The sequence below is a fragment of the Pristiophorus japonicus genome, chromosome 15 (genome assembly GCF_044704955.1).
Source record: "Pristiophorus japonicus isolate sPriJap1 chromosome 15, sPriJap1.hap1, whole genome shotgun sequence".
Taxonomy (NCBI): domain Eukaryota; kingdom Metazoa; phylum Chordata; class Chondrichthyes; family Pristiophoridae; genus Pristiophorus; species Pristiophorus japonicus.
Window position 1 is genome coordinate 175682363 of NC_091991.1, and position 16090 is coordinate 175698452.

Sequence of the window (16090 nt, forward strand, 5' to 3'; positions counted from 1 at the left end):
AATATATTCAATGGCTGAGTCTCCACAGCCCTCTGGGGCAGAGAATTCCAGAGATTCACCACCCTCCGAGTGAAGAGGTTTCTCCTCAGCTCAGTCCTAAATGGCTGACCCCTTATTCGGAGACTGTGACCCCTGGTTCTAGACTCCCCAGCCCCGGGGGAAACACCCTCCCTGTCAAGCCCTGTAAGAATGCTTTATATTTCAGCGAGATCACCTCTCATTCTTCTAAACTCCAGACCTAGTCTACTCAATCTGTCCTCATAGCAGCTACAGCCGCCCAGCTCTGTCTCGTCGGGGAGGGGGACCAGGGACAGGCGATAAATGCCGCCCTTGCCAGATCCCGAGAATTCATATTTAAACCGAGACAAAGGGAACATTTTTGCTGCTCGCTGTTAGCTGCTCACCTTGATGTGAAGTCTGTGGTCGGCCTCGTACGATACAGTCAGCTGGAGTTTCCAGACATCCCGTGGGTAGTAGGTTTTGTTCCTGCGTATCAGCTCCGCCACCTCGCCCAGCTCCGTGGGCCTCAGCTTTCCCAGGGCGTAGCTGGGGAAGTTCGGGGGGTAGAAGCACCAGGGCACGCCGGACACATCCGGGGAGGCCGGGAGGAAACAGCAGGACCGCTGTTCGCACAACTCGCGCGTCACCACGCGGCCTCGCTCCGGGTAACAGTCGAACCGGTGTCGCGGCGGGACCGTGAGGCAGCTGTCCGTCCCCTCCCCCGCCAGCCCCTCCCCCCGGCCGTCCCCCGCCCGCCCCTCCCCCCGGCCGTCCCCCTCCCCCTCCCCCGCCCACGACACCACGCCCCGCGCCCCCCTCTCCGCGCGCCCCGCCCGCTCGCTGACCGGCTGCCGGGCCGTCCGCCCCCCGTGCCAGCAGCCGGTCAGACCCAGGAGAAGTATCAGGGTGGGCACCAGCACCCACGGGTGCCAGCGGAGACGGGCGCCGCCCCGGTTAATCCTCGCCCTTCCTGCAGCCACTGGCCGGGATTCCGCCTGCTCCTCGCCCACCGCGGGATCCGACAGGAATTCCTTCCCGCGCGACATCTCACTGGAGCTGAAATACACAGGAAGAACATAACTTACTTTGGTTTACTTTCCAATTTCTCCCCCCAAACCCGCCACCCCCCCCCCCACCCCCCCAACCCTTCCCCCCAACGCATCGAGTCCCCCCCAACCCCCCCCCACCCCGCCAACGCACCGACTCCCGGCTGGGCTCTGATACCGTGCCCATGTGTCCACTCGCCGCACGGGAGTGCCAACCGTATCCATAAGCGAGGTCTCGACCCTGTCCTCAGCCAATGTCCATACACACACACATATACACACACACACACATGCACACGCACATATACACACACACACACACACACGCACATATACACACACACACAAACATACACACGCACATATACACATACACGCACATATACACACACACACATATACACACACACACAAACATACACACGCACATATACACACACACACACATACACACGCACATATACACACACACACAAACATACACACGCACATATACACACACACACATACACACGCACATATACACACACACACATATGCACGCACATATACACACACACACAAACATACACATGCACATATACACACACACACAAACATACACACGCATATACACACACACACAAACATACACACGCACATATACACACACACATACACATGCACATATACACACACACACAAACACGCACATATACACACACACATGCACATATACACACACACATACACACGCACATATACACACACACATACACACGCACATATACACACACACGCAAACATACACACACACATATACACACACATACACACGCACATATACACACACACACAAACATACACACGCACATACACACACACACACCAACATACACAAGCAAATACACACACACACATACACACGCACATATTCACACACACACAAACATACACACGCACATATACACACACACAAACATACACACGCACATATACACACACACACGCACATATACACACACACACAAACACGCACATATACACACACACATACACACGCATATATACACACACGCAAACATACACACACACACACATATACACACACACACACAAACGCACATACACACACACACACCAACATACACACGCACATATACACACACACAAACATACACACGCACATATACACACACATACACACGCACATATACACACACACAAACATACACACGCACATATACACACACACAAACATACACGCGCACATATACACACACACACAAACATTCACACTTTGCAGGAGGAGTCAGTACAGCGGGTTCAGGAGCTGGAACCCTGGCAGATTTCCCCCTCACAAACCTGCCTGAGGTCCCAGCGATCAGCGCAATGGGCAAGTGGGAGGAGACGGTAGATGAGACATGGTTTCTCTGCACCCCCCCCCACACTGACTGAGGGATGGGGAGAAGGGAGAGTGTGCTACCAATTGAGCCAAGCAAACACTGAGAGACTGTAATGTGGGTCACCATCGCCAATCCAGCACTTCCTCTGTAACAATTCTCTCTTTACAAAAAACAAAAGGGCTTGGGAGAAAACCGTGGCTTTTGTAGAAGTGATCTGCGAGAGCGACTGTGAGTTGTTTATTGTCAGTGTCACCCGGGTAGCACACTCGCCTCTGAGTCAGAGGATCGTGGGTTCAAGTCCCACTCCAGAGCAGTGCAGTGCTGAGGGAGCGCTGTACTGTCAGAGGTGCCGTCTTTCGGATCAGACATTAAACCGAGGCACCGTCTGCTCTCTCAGGTGGACGTAAAAGATCCCATGACACTATTTTGAAGAAATGCAGGAGTGTTCTCCCCGTTGTCCTGAGGCCAATATTTATCCCTTAACCAACATCAACAAAACAGATTATCTGGTGATTATCACGGAGCTGTGTGTAAATTGGCTGCCGCGTTTCCTACATTACGACAGTGACTACACTCCAAAAATATACTTTATTGGTTGTAAAGTGCTTTGGGACTCCCTGAAGTTGTGAAAAGCGCTATATAAATAAAGGTCTTTCTTTCTATCTGCTTGTTCCCAAAACGGAACTGTCATATTTCTGCCTATATCGCCACAGTGTGCAAACTGTCTGATCTCCCTCGTGGTATTTGTCTGGGTTGTTTGTTCGATCCACTGGGTTCATAGAATCGTAGAATCATAGAAATTTACAGCAGGGAAAGAGGCCATTTCGGCCCATCGTGTCCGCCCCGGCCGACAAAGAGCTACCCAGCCTAATCCCACTTTCCAGCTCTCGGTCCGTAGCCCTGCAGGTTACGGCACTTCAGGTGCACATCCAGGTACTTTTTAAATGTGCTGAGGGTTTCTGCCTCTACCACCCTTTCAGACAGTGAGTTCCAGACCCCCACTGCCCTCTGGGTGATAAAATTTCCCCTCAAATCCCCTCTAAACCCTCTACCACTTACTTTACTTGAGTGACTATACACAGTCTGTTAAACACGTCCAGGACCAGTGCAGGGGCAGGGGCAGGGCAGGGGCAGGGGCAGTGTGGTCCGGGGCAGGGGCAGGGGCAGTGCAGAGGCAGGGGCAGTGCAGGGGCAGGGGCAGGGGCAGTGTGGTCCGGGGCAGGGGCAGTGCAGGGGCAGGGGCAGTGCAGGGCGACAGAGTCCCACCCTGGAATGGAAGGGACAGGATGTTAGGACTACCCTTGTGTCGGGAGGATCTCCGTGCCCCGGAGAATGGTGGACCCGCAGGGCAGGCTGCTGGCTCATGTCATGCATCCCAGAGTACTTAAGGAAGTGGCCCTAGAAATAGTGGATGCATTGGTGATCATTTTCCAACAGTCTATCGACTCTGGATCAGTTCCTATGGACTGGAGGGTAGCTAATGTAACACCACTTTTTAAAAAAGGAGAGAGAAAACGGGTAATTATAGACCGGTTAGCCTGACATCAGTAGTGGGGAAAATGTTGGAATCAATTATTAAAGATGAAATAGCAATGCATTTGGAAAGCAGTGACAGGATCGGTCCAAGTCAGCATGGATTTATGAAAGGGAAATCATGCTTGACGAATCTTCTGGAATTTTTTGAGGATGTAACTAGTAGAGTGGACAAGGGAGAACCAGTGGATGTGGTGTATTTGGACTTTCAAAAGGCCTTTGACAAGGTCCCGCACAAGAGATTGGTGTGCAAAATCAAAGCACATGGTATTGGGGGTAATGTACTGACGTGGATAGAGAACTGGTTGGCAGACAGGAAGCAGAGAGTAGGGATAAACAGGTCCTTTTCGGAATGGCAGGCAGTGACTAGTGGAGTGCCGCAGTGCTGGGACCCCAGCTATTTACAATATACATTAATGATTTAGATAAAGGAATTGAGTGTAATATCTCCAAGTTTGCAGATGACACTAAACTGGGTGGCAGTGTGAGCTGTGAGGAGGATGCTAAGAGGCTGCAGGGTGACTTGGACAGGTTAGGTGAGTGGACAAATGCATGGCAGATGCAGTATAATTTGGATAAATGTGAGGTTATCCATTTTGGGGGCAAAAACACGATGGCAGAATATTATCTGAATGGCGGCAGATTAGGAAAAGGGGAGGTGCAACGAGACCTGGGTGTCATGGTACATCAGTCATTGAAGGTTGGCATGCAGGTACAGCAGGCGGTGAAGAAGGCAAATGATATGTTGGCCTTCATAGCTAGGGGATTTGAGTATAGGAGCAGGGAGGTCTTACTGCAGTTGTACAGGGCCTTAGTGAGGCCTCAACTGGAATATTGTGTTCAGTTTTGGTCTCCTAATCTGAGGAAGGACGTTCTTGCTATTGAGGGAGCGCAGCGAAGGTTCACCAGACTAATTCCAGGGATGGCTGGACTGTCATGTGAGGAGAGACTGGATCAACTGGGCCTTTATTCACTGGAGTTTAGAAGGATGAGAGGGGATCTCATAGAAACATATAAGATTCTGACGGGACTGAACAGGTTAGATGCAGGAAGAATGTTCCCGATGTTGGGGAAGTCCAGAACCAGGGGACACAGTCTTAGGATAAGGGGTAGGCCATTTAGGACTGAGATGAGGAGAAACTTCTTCACTCAGAGAGTTGTTAACCTGTGGAATTCCCTGCCGCAAAGAGTTGTTGATGCCAGTTCATTGGATATATTCAAGAGGGAGTTAGATATGGCCCTTACGGCTAAAGGGATCAAGGGGTATGGAGAGAAAACAGGAAAGGGGTACTGAGGGAATGATCAGCCATGATCTTATTGAATGGTGGTGCAGGCTCAAAGGGCCAAATGGCCTCCTGCTGCACCTATTTTCTATGTTTCTTTGTTTCTATGGACACTTGCTGGATTCCTTCGAGCGACAGCGAGACCTGTTTCTGGCTGGGTGGAGAAACCCTCCTCCCAGAGGTCAGTAACTGCATGGAATTGGCCAGAGTGATCTCCTGGACCGGTTTCCATCGCCTAAAGGGATCGGAGAGGAACTTGTCAGATTTTCCCCCCCTCCTATTTTTCCACACGGCAACTGTTGATGACTCTGCCGGCTTCATTCACACCCTATCTAGACCCAACGGTTGTTTCTTTACTTGTTCCATCACCAACCACAACAATCTCTTCTGTCTTTCATCCTATCACAGGCCTTCCCACTGATATTTATCCCGCAACCAACATAACAAAAAACACATTATCTGGGTCATTATCACGTGGCTGTTTGTGGGAGCTTGCTGTGTGCAAAATAGCTGCCGCGTTTCCCACATTACAACAGTGACTACACTCCAAAAGTACTTCATTGGCTGCAAAGCGCTTTCAGAAGTCTGGTGGTCGTGAAAGGCGCTATATAAATGCAAGTCTTTCTTTCTTTTGTTCTGTCCTCCGTTCCCCCTTTCCCTGCCTCTACACTTGCTTAAAACCTTTCCCAGTTCTGAAGAAGGGTTGTCGACCTGAAACGTTAACTCTGTTTCTCTCTCCACAGATGCTGCCCTACCCGCTGAGTATCTCCAGCAGTTCCTGTCTGTATTTCAGATTTACAGCATCCGTGGTATTTTGCGTTTGTTTTCCCCCCCGAAGTGCCCTGGATTTGCCTGTGGTTCCCCCGCCTCTCCTAGGTGATGGCGGGGCTCTGGGTGGGTGGGGTGTGTCTGTACCCTGAAGCATCGCAACTGGACGGGGCAGTCGGTCCTTTCCTGTCTCATATTTGAGTAGGTCCGTACTTAGAAAATTCCAATCTCAGCGTGAGAGTCACAAACCGGTGATAACGGATCAAGTACACTGTTTCATTGATGTTCAATCCCATTCTGATATTTCCTCTCTTAAATCGAGGTGCGATAAGGTTTGCTGGGGCCCTAGGCTCTGAGAATATTCGGGACCCTTCTCTCCCACGCTCAATATCCCTCGCTGATCGATCCATAAAAGCACAAATGTCTAGTAAAGTGCATGAAAGAAACATAGAAAATAGGTGCAGGAGTAGGCCATTCGAGCCTGCACCACCATTCAATATGATCATGGCTGATCATTCACCTCAGTACCCCTTTCCTGCTTTCTCTCCATACCCCTTGATCCCTTTAGCCGTAAGGGCCACATCTAACTCCGTTTTAAATATATCCAATGAACTGGCATCAACGACTCTCTGCGGCAGGGAATTCCACAGGTGAACAACTCTCTGGGTGAAGAAGTTTCTCCTCATCTCAGTCCTAAATGGCTTACCCCTTATCCTAAGACTGTGTCCCCTGGTTCTGGACTTCCCCAACATCGGGAACATTCTTCCTGCATCTAACCTGTCCAGTCCCGTCAGAATTTTACATGTTTCTATGAGATCCCCTCTCAGCCTTCTAAAAAAGAAAGTCTTGCATTTCTATCGCGCCTTTCACAACCTCGGGATGTCCCAAAGCGCTTTACAGCCAGTGAAGCACTTTTTGAAGCGCGGTCACTGCTGTATTGTGGGAAACGCTGCAGCCAATTTGCGCACAGCAAGATCCCACAAACAGCAATGTGATAATGACCCAGATTATCTGTTTTAGTGATGATGGTTGAGGGATAAATATTGGGCAGCAACTTTCTGACTCAGTGGCGAGAGTGCTGCCCATTGAGCCATGTCTGACACATGTCCAATTACAGAAGCAATAGTTGAGTCAGAGAAGAACGGGAATGTAGAATCACATGTCCGACAGAGCGAAACCTCTGACAGGAGAAAAAGTGGGAAGTGGAATCACAGGGAGGGTGGGCACTGGACACTGACACCCACTCGCAAATGGGAACTGAAACTGTGTCGTTAAAGTTAAACGAACTGGGAGCTGGGACATTGTACACCACGCACAGTGTGTCAGGATAGGACCGGAGACTCCTATACTGGGCTTCAGATCATAGACTTCCACAGGCAGGCAGTCTGTGGACCCCAGCTATACTGCAGGCTGATCACCCACACAGACCCCAGCTATACTGCAGGCTGATCACCCACACAAACCCCAGCTATACTGCAGGCTAATCACCCAGACAGACCCTAGCTATACTGCAGGCTAATTACCCACACAGACCCCAGCTATACTGTAGGCTAATCACCCAGACAGACCCGAGCTATACTGCAGGCTGATCACCCAGACAGACCCGAGCTATCCTGCAGGCTGATCACCCACACAAACCCCAGCTATACTGCAGGCTGATCACCCCCTGGGATCCCAGCTATACTGCAGGTTGATCACCCCCTGGGACCCCAGCTATACTGCAGGCTGATAACCCCTGAGACCCCAGCTATACTGCAGGCTGATCACCCCCTGGGACCCCAGCTATACTGCAGGCTGGTCATCCCCTGGGACCCCAGCTATACTGCAGGCTGATCACCCCCTGGGACCCCAGCTATACTGCAGGCAGATCACCCCCTGGGACCCCAGCTATACTGCAGGCTGATTACACCCTGGGACCCCAGCTATACTGCAGGCTGAATTGGAAGTTCAGGAGTTCACACTGCATTTTGAAATGGAAAGTTTCACCTCACTCACTGATTCTCAAATGCAGGAGGGCTTTTCACGAAGCATAATATCGGGATAGATACTAAGAGCATGTTTCCCCTGGCTGGAGGGTCTGGAACCAGAGATCACAGTTTCAGGATAAGGGGTCAGCCATTTAGGACTGAGATGAGGAGGAAGTTCTTCTCTCAGAGGGTTGTAAATCTGTGGAATTCTCTGCCCCAGAGGGCTGTTGGAGGCTGGGTCATTGAGTATACTCAAGGCTGGCATAGATAGATTTGTGGAGTCTAAGGGAATCAAGGGATATGGGGATCGGGCAGGAAAGTGGAGTTGAGGTCAAAGATCAGCCATGATCGTATTGAGTGGCGGAGCAGGCTTGAGGGGCCGAATGGCCTACTCCTGCTCCTAATTCTTATGTTCTTATATAGATTTGTGCAGGGTAAGGGTATCAAGCGATATGAAGTGAAGACAGGTAAATGGTGTTGAGGTGCAGATCAGCCAATGATCTAACTGAATGGCGGAGCAGGCTCGAGGGGTCGAATGGCCTCCTCCTGTTGCTATACTGACAGGGTGCAAAGTGAAGGTGAGTGGGGCCAGTCTCAGAGATTTGACTCTGGTAGTTTCTGGGAGGAAAGAGAGCAGTGGAGATCTGATAGTGGGTGTCAAGGGGCAAGTCACGAGTTACCCACCCCTGGCCCAGATCGCAATCTGACCCGACATTTCCATCCAGTTCAGGGGGAGGAAGCTTTGCTTCATTTCTAGGGTCAGCCGTGGCTCAGTGGGCAGCACACTCGCCTCTGAGTCAGAAGGTTGTGGGTTCAAGCCCCACTCCAGGGACTTGAGCACAGAATCCAGGCTGACACTCCCAGTGCAGTGCTGAGGGAGTGCTGCACTGTCGGAGGTGCCGTCTTTCGGATGAGACGTTAAACCGAGGCCCCGTCTGCTCTCTCGGGTGGACTTAAAAGATCCCACGGCCACTATTTCCAAGAAGAGCAGGGGAGTTATCCCCGCTGTCCTGGGGCCAATATTTATCTCTCAATTAACAGAACAAAAAACAGATTATCTGGTCATTATCACATTGCTGTGTGTGGGAGCTTGCTGTGCACAAATTGGCTGCTGCGTTTCCCACATTACAACAGTGACCACACTCCAAAAGTACTTCATTGGCTGTAAAGCGCTTTGTGACGTCCGGTGGTCATGAAAGGCGCTATATAAATGTAAGTCTTTCTTTTACTTGCGCCGTCTGACCTTGGGTTGTCTGCTCTCAGTCAGAGAGGAGTGTCGGTCACACGGATTCTGCAAAGGAAAAAGAAATGAAAGAGGTTATGAGTTTGGATTTTCTGCACTGAAAGCCTGTGTTCCTGCAGGGAATGGGCCGTCACCTAGGCCTTGCATCCTGACACCGAGCACCGCCAGACTGACAAGGCCGAGGTCCAATTGGTTCGCCTTGTCATCCTGGTAGTCCTGCGATACAACGATAATCGCAGCAATCGATGTCTGTAACAGACCCAGACACGAGGCGGGGGAAACTCCAGTGGTGGGTAGCTCTGGGAACCATGGGTCACGGGTCACAGGTCACATGTTCTCCTTAACCCTGTGACCTCTTCCAGCCCCACAACCCCCACCCTACCTCGAGATGTCTGCACTCCTCAACTTCTGCCCTCTTGAGCATCCCTGATTATAATCGCTCCACCATTGGCGGCCGTGCCTTCTGTTGCCTGGGCCCCAAGCTCTGGAACTCCCTGTCTAAACCTCTCTGCCTCTCGCTCCTTCTTTTAAGTCGCTCCTTAAAACCTACCTCTTTAACCAAGCTTTTGGTCCCCTGCGCTAATTTCTCCTTATGTCGCTCTGTGTCAAATTTTTTCTGATAATGCTCCTGTGAAGCGCCTTGGGATGTTTTATTACATTAAAGGCGTTATAGCGACACTTACCACATGTTGATGTGCGACACCGGTATATGCTCACTCCCATCCATATCGTTTCCAGCAGGAGCAGGAACCCTGGCCCACTTACCCCAGCCTAGTCCGGTGCCCAGCTATACCAGCTTACGTGGCTCAGTGGACAGCTCTCTCGCCTCGGAGTCAGAAGGTTGTGGGTTCAAGTACCACTCCAGGGCCTTGAGCACATAATCTAGGCCGACACTCCCAGTGCAGTACTGAGGGAGTGCCGCACTGTCGGAAGGGCAGTGCTGAGGGAGTGCCGTACTGAGGGAGTGCTGCACTGTTGGACGGGCATTGCTGAGGGAGCGCCTCACTGTCGGAGGGGCAGTGCTGAGGGAGCGCCACACTGTCGGAGGGGAAGTGGTGAGGGAGGGGCAGTACTGAGGGAGCGCCGCACTGTCGGAGGGGCAGTACTGAGGGAGCGCTGCACTGTCGGAGGGGCAGTACTGAGGGAGCGCCGCACTGTCAGAGGGGAAGTGCTGAGGGACGTCCTGAGGTCATACAGAAATGCAAGTTCTTGCTTTTGAATGAATCGCCCGGGGACGGGTCTTGAACTGCTGTCTCAGGATTGGACTTACACAACACACCGGACAGAAATAACCCAGCCCTTGTTGTCACAGGCATACTGTGGCGTGCCGAACTTTAACAATAAATCCAGTTAAAGAGCGACACGGGCCCAGCCTGCCGTGTGTGCAGTGATTGGGATGAATGGCAATGCTGCTGTGCTGTGTTGTTGGCAGTGGGTGGTTTATCTTACCCGGTCACAGGGCTGGCAGTACTTTATCCTCCTGCAGACTGGCCACTGCAGTATTTATGTCACTTCCACAACCCTGCACAGTCCTCTTTCATAAACCTGCAGTGTTCCACAGAGCATCTGACTTCAGCTTTTGCTGCTGGGTGAACTGAGTGACCCCTGGATCTCGTGGACTGACGGCCAGTCAGCTGTTGGCGTGTCTCTGGCCCTGCCCCTTGCTGGGATTCACCTTTCACCCCACAACACGTGTGTGGCACAGCGCTGCCCTCTGCTGGAACCATCGCCAGGCACAGCCTCACATCCTCCTGCTCAACAACAACTTAATAAAAACATAAGAAATAGGAGCAGGAGTCGGCCATACAGCCCCTCGAGCCTGCTCCGCCATTCAATACGATCATGGCTGATCTGATCATGGACTCAGGTCCACTTCCCTGCCCGCCCCCCTTATTCCCTTATCGTTTAAGAAACTGTCTATCTCTGTCTTAAATCCATTCAATGTCCCAGCTTCCACAGCTCTCTGAGGCAGCGAATTCCACAGATTTACAACCCTCAGAGAGAAGAAATTCCTCCTCATCTCAGTTTTAAATGGGTGGCCCCTTATTCTAAGATTATGCCCCCTAGTTCTAGTCTCCCCCATCAGTGGAAACATCCTCTCTGCATCCACCTTGTCAAGCCCCTTCATAATCTTACACGTTTTGATAAGATCACCTCTCATTCTTCTGAATTCCAACGAGTAGAGACCCAACCTCCTCAACCTTTCCTCATAAGTCAACCCCCTCATCTCCGGAATCAATCTAGTGAACCTTCTCTGAAACTGCCTCCAAAGCAAGTATATTCTTTCTTAAAAATCTTGTATTTATATAGAATGGTTAGAGCACAGGAGGTCATTGGGCCTGTCGAGCCCGTGCCGGCTCTCTGCAAGAGCACCTCAGCCAGTCCCACTCCCCCGCCCTTTCCCCGTAGCCCTGCGAATCTTTTTCCTTCAGGTATTTATCCAATTCCCTTTTGAAAGCCACGATTGAGTCTGCCTCCAGCACCCTTTCAGTGGATTCCAGATCCTACCCACTCGCTGTGTAGAAAATAGCGCCTTTAACATAGTGAAACATCCCGAGGTACTTCGTAGGAGTGTTAGTCCATAAATGTTTGACACCGAGCCGCACAAGTAGGAATTAGTGCAGATGACCAAAAAGCTTAGTCAAAGAGATATGTTTTAATGGGCGTCTTGAAGGAGGAGAGAGGTAGAGAGGCAGAGAGGTTTTAGGCAGGGAGTTCCAGAGCTTGGGGCCCAGGCAACAGAAGGCACGGCCACCAATGGTTGAGCGATTATAATCGGGGATGCTCAGGTGGGCAGAATTAGAGGAGCGCAGATATCACGGGGGGGTTTTGTGGGGCTGGAGGAGATTACAGAGATAGGGAGGGGGCGAGGGCCACGGAGGGATTTGAAAACAAGGATGAGAATTTTGAAATCAAGGCGTTGCTTAATGTAGGTCAGCGAGCAGAGAGGTGATGGTTGAGTGAGTTAGGCCAAGTTTTGGATCACCTCTAGTTTACGGAGGGTAGAACGTGGGAGGCCAGCCAGGAGTGCGTTGGAATAGTCAAGTCTACAGGTAACAAAGGCATGGATGAGGGTTCCAGCAGCAGATGAGCTGAGGCAAGGGCGGAGACGGGCGATGTTACAGAGGTGGAAATAGGCGGTCTTAGTTATGCTGCGGATATGTGATCGGGAGCTCATTTCAGGTTCAAATATGGCACCAAGGTTGCGAACAGTCTGGTTCAGCCTCAGACAGGAGTTGGGGAGAGGGATGGAGTCAGTGTCTAGGGAACGGAGTTTGTGGCGGGGACTGAAAGCAATGGCTTCGGTCTTCCCAATATTCAATTGGAGAAAATTTCTGCTCACCCAGAATTGGATGTCGGACAAGCAGTGTGACAATTTAGACGGCGGAAAGGGTCGAAAAAAGTGGTAATGAGGGAGAGCTGGGTGTCATCAGCGTACATGCTCAGGGAATCATTAAACAGGGGTCTCTACCCCAAGATAGTCAGTGGAGTTTAATTCTGAACACGCCCTGGGGGCCAAATGGCCTCCTCCTGGATGAGGATGAGGAGGGATAGTGCACCAGTTACAGAGGGTGTCAGCTTTGACTTTAGCTAGGGCTGTGACGGGGGCAGATTGTGGGGAGATTCAAACAGCAGGAAAGTCGAGCACAGATTTAGAATGGTTACAGCACGGAAGGCCATTGCTCCCGTCGAGCCCATGCCGACTCTCAGTCCCACTCCCCCGCTCTTCCTCCGTAGCCCTGCAAAAATAATTTCCTTCAGCTACTTATCCAGCTCCCTTTTGAAAGCCGTGCACTCCAGATCCTACCCACTCGCTGCGTAAAAAGGTTTTCCGCGTGTTGCCTTTGGTTCCTCTGCCAATCGCCTTCAATCTGCGACCTCTGGTTCTCGACCCTTCCGCCAATGGCAACAGCTTCACTGTCTACTCTGTCCATTCGGGAGGCAACAACCTTGGAGAGAAATGGGAGGTTGGGGATGGGGTGGGAGGTCATTTGCAAGGACAAAGTGGCCAAGGATTACTGGGGGGGGGGGGGTTTGTTGAGGAGGGAATGTGATGATGGCGGATTTGAAAGCGGGGGGGGGCGGGAGCCAGTACCTGAGAGGGAACCGGTTACAATGTCATGGGGGGGGGGGAAGGGAAATCAGCAGCTGCGTGGGAATGGGGTGGAGGGAGTAGGAGGTGGGTCTTATTGATGAGACGAGCTTGGAGAGGGATATGAGGGGAGATGGGAGAGAAAGTAGCGACGGATGTGTCAGCCTGGGCTATGAGCTAAAGTCCTGGGCCTCACAGGCGTGAGTGAGCATTATCCTGCAGTGGGCTAGTCAACCGTGTGTTCCCATTACGGGTAAAGATTGGATAGGCTGGGTTTGTTTACATTGGAACAGAAGAGGCTGAGGGGAGACCTGATTGAGGTGTATAAAATTATGAGGGGCCTGGATAGAGTGGATAGGATGGACCTGTTTTCCTGAGCAGAGGGGTCAACAACCAGGGGGCATAGATTTAAAGTAATTGGTAGAAGGTTTGGAGGGGATTTGAGGGGAAATTTCTTCACCCAGAGGGTGACGGGGGTCTGGAACTCACTGCCTGAAAGGGTGGTAGAGGCAGAAACCCTCACCACTTAAAAAAAATACTTAGATGTGCACCTGAAGTGCCGTAACCTGCAGGGCTACGGACCGAGAGCTGGAAAGTGGGATTAGGCTGGGTAGCTCTTGGTCGGCCGGCGCGGACACGATGGGCCGAAATGGTTTCCTTCTGTGCTGTAAAGTTCTCTGATTCTACGATAAACACATCCCAGAGGCTGGTTTGCGGGCACTGCCCATTCACTAACCTGATGTAAGCGTAGCAAATTGAGACGCAAGTCAGCTGCTGGCTCTCGATTGGCGGCTTTAATCTCCGGCTGTGGTCAAAATTGGAACTAAGTACCTTTGTCAGTGATAGAAGTCTTCACCCGCACTGAGGACACTCAAACTCCTGACAAACTCGCTTGTCCCAATTGATGAGGCTTCGGGGCAGCTGAAAGTGCAGGCTTTGAGCAATGTCTCTGTCTGTTAGTCTAGGCTCCGGGGTTACACCTGGATTTTTATTTGCCAATTTTTCCGTGTTTGGGCAGGCCAGCCCTTCTGCATCTGTCCGCTGACTGCAACGCTCATGCCTTCAAAATATCCTGAAAGCTGCTTCATGAGAAGACAGCGGAATCACAGCTTGCGAACACTGTTACCCTCCTCCCCCACTCAGGTGTGGTAGGATTTACAAATGTCATACGATTCAGCGTAATTAGTTATCCCGATCAAAGATACCCGGTACTTCAAAAAAAAATCCAGTAATTTCATTCCTCTTAAAGTGAAAATTAAATATTTAAATGAGTGAGAACAGGGAACGCATTTCAAATCACCAACACCACGTCCCGCTCACCCATCGCCCCCTGCACCCATCACCCCGCTCACCCATCACCCCATCACCCCCCTGCACCCGTCACCCCCCTGCACCCATCACCCCCTGCGCTCGCTGACCCCATGTCCTAACTCGCACCGAGTCCCGCTCACCCATCACCCCCTGTGCCCCGTGTCCTAATTCGCACCGAGTCCCACTCACCCATCACCCCGTATGCCCAGTGTCCTAACTCGCACCGAGTCCTGCTCAGCCATCACCCCCTGCACTCACTGCCCCCGTGTCCTAACTCGCACCGGGTCCCGCTGACCCATCACCCCTGTGCTCGCTGACCTACATTGGCTCCCGGTTAAGCAATGCCTCAATTTCAAAATTCTCATCCTTGTTTACAAATCCCTCCATGGCCTCGCCCCCTCCCTATCTCTGTAACCTCTATCCCCCCCCTCCCCTCCCGAAGATATCTGCGCTCCTCGAATTCTGCCCTTCTGACATCCCTGATTATAATCGCTCAACCATCGGTGGCCATGCCTTCTGTTGCCCAGGCCCCAAGCTCTGGAACTCTCTCCCTAAACCTCTCTTTCCTCCTTTAAGTCGCTCCTGGAAATCTATCTCTGTGACCAAGCTTTTGGTCACCTGTCCCTAATATCATTACGGCTCGATGTCAAGTTGTATTTGATAATCACTCCTGTGAAGCGTCGCGGGAACCTCTTCTCCCCCGTTCAGTACCGGCGTGAGCTGCGCTTTGCCCTACGCCGCCCGTTCCTTTCGATGTGCGCTCCCTTAAAATTTCTGTGCATCCGCGGTATTTACAATGGAGAAGCCGGTGAGTGGCCCGAGCGGGGTCTTCCCATTCCTGCGGGGCCGCACAACCGAGAGGGAACATTGCCCAGTACTGCTCTCCTCCCCATCCCTTTACACACAAAAAAACCCTCATCTAAAGTGTCCCAACGAAGCGCTTTCACCCCCCCACCCCCCCCAACCTTTCAAACTGGAAATGTCCCAGTTCAGCAAATTAGAATCCAGGTGGGCTTAACCTAACTGAGCAGTGAGGATCCCGGGGGGGGTCGTTCAGCCCGACTGCCTACCTCTCTTCCGCGGTTACATCCGAGCCAGGGTGTCCCTGGAGATGGAGCACGCGGTGTCCACCAGTACGCTCGCGGCCTTCCGCGAGAGGTGGGCGCCGGAGGGACTGGAGTGCATCACCACCTCCGGCAACCAAATTTGAATTTGAGTTGTTACGGTTCCCTTTAACGGTGTATTTGTTAATTCGCGGGCTCTCGGTGTTGTGGCCCTTTAACAAGTGGCTTAAAGTTAGAACTTTAAAAAGTTAGGAGGATTCTGAAATGAAAATGGACCCAGTTAATAGGCAACCTGAAGGGGGTTTTCCCATCGCCCATGTCCCAGGTTGCTGGGGAGGGGAAACACAAGTTGTTATTTTGGAAGGGAATCAAGATTATACCTGACCTGTCTTTAAAC

General features: G+C 51.5%; 1 protein-coding gene across 4 annotated transcripts in view; it reads right to left on the reverse strand.

Annotated features, from left to right (window-relative positions):
• Nucleotides 1–16090, reverse strand: part of LOC139281259 (lysosomal alpha-glucosidase-like) — a 264822-nt gene extending 248732 nt beyond the window's left edge. The window contains exons 1-3 of one of the 4 annotated variants that reach the window (XM_070901334.1): nt 10675–10895; nt 9226–9273; nt 405–1056 (exon numbers count right to left, since the gene is read on the reverse strand). In XM_070901334.1, the coding sequence (XP_070757435.1) occupies nt 405–1046 (642 nt within the window). In that variant the 5' untranslated portion in view covers nt 1047–1056; nt 9226–9273; nt 10675–10895. Of the gene's footprint in view, nt 1–404; nt 1057–9225; nt 9274–10674; nt 10896–14054; nt 14098–16078 lie in introns of those variants that run through there. The other 3 variants (XM_070901337.1, XM_070901336.1, XM_070901335.1) reach the window with 3 other exon arrangements.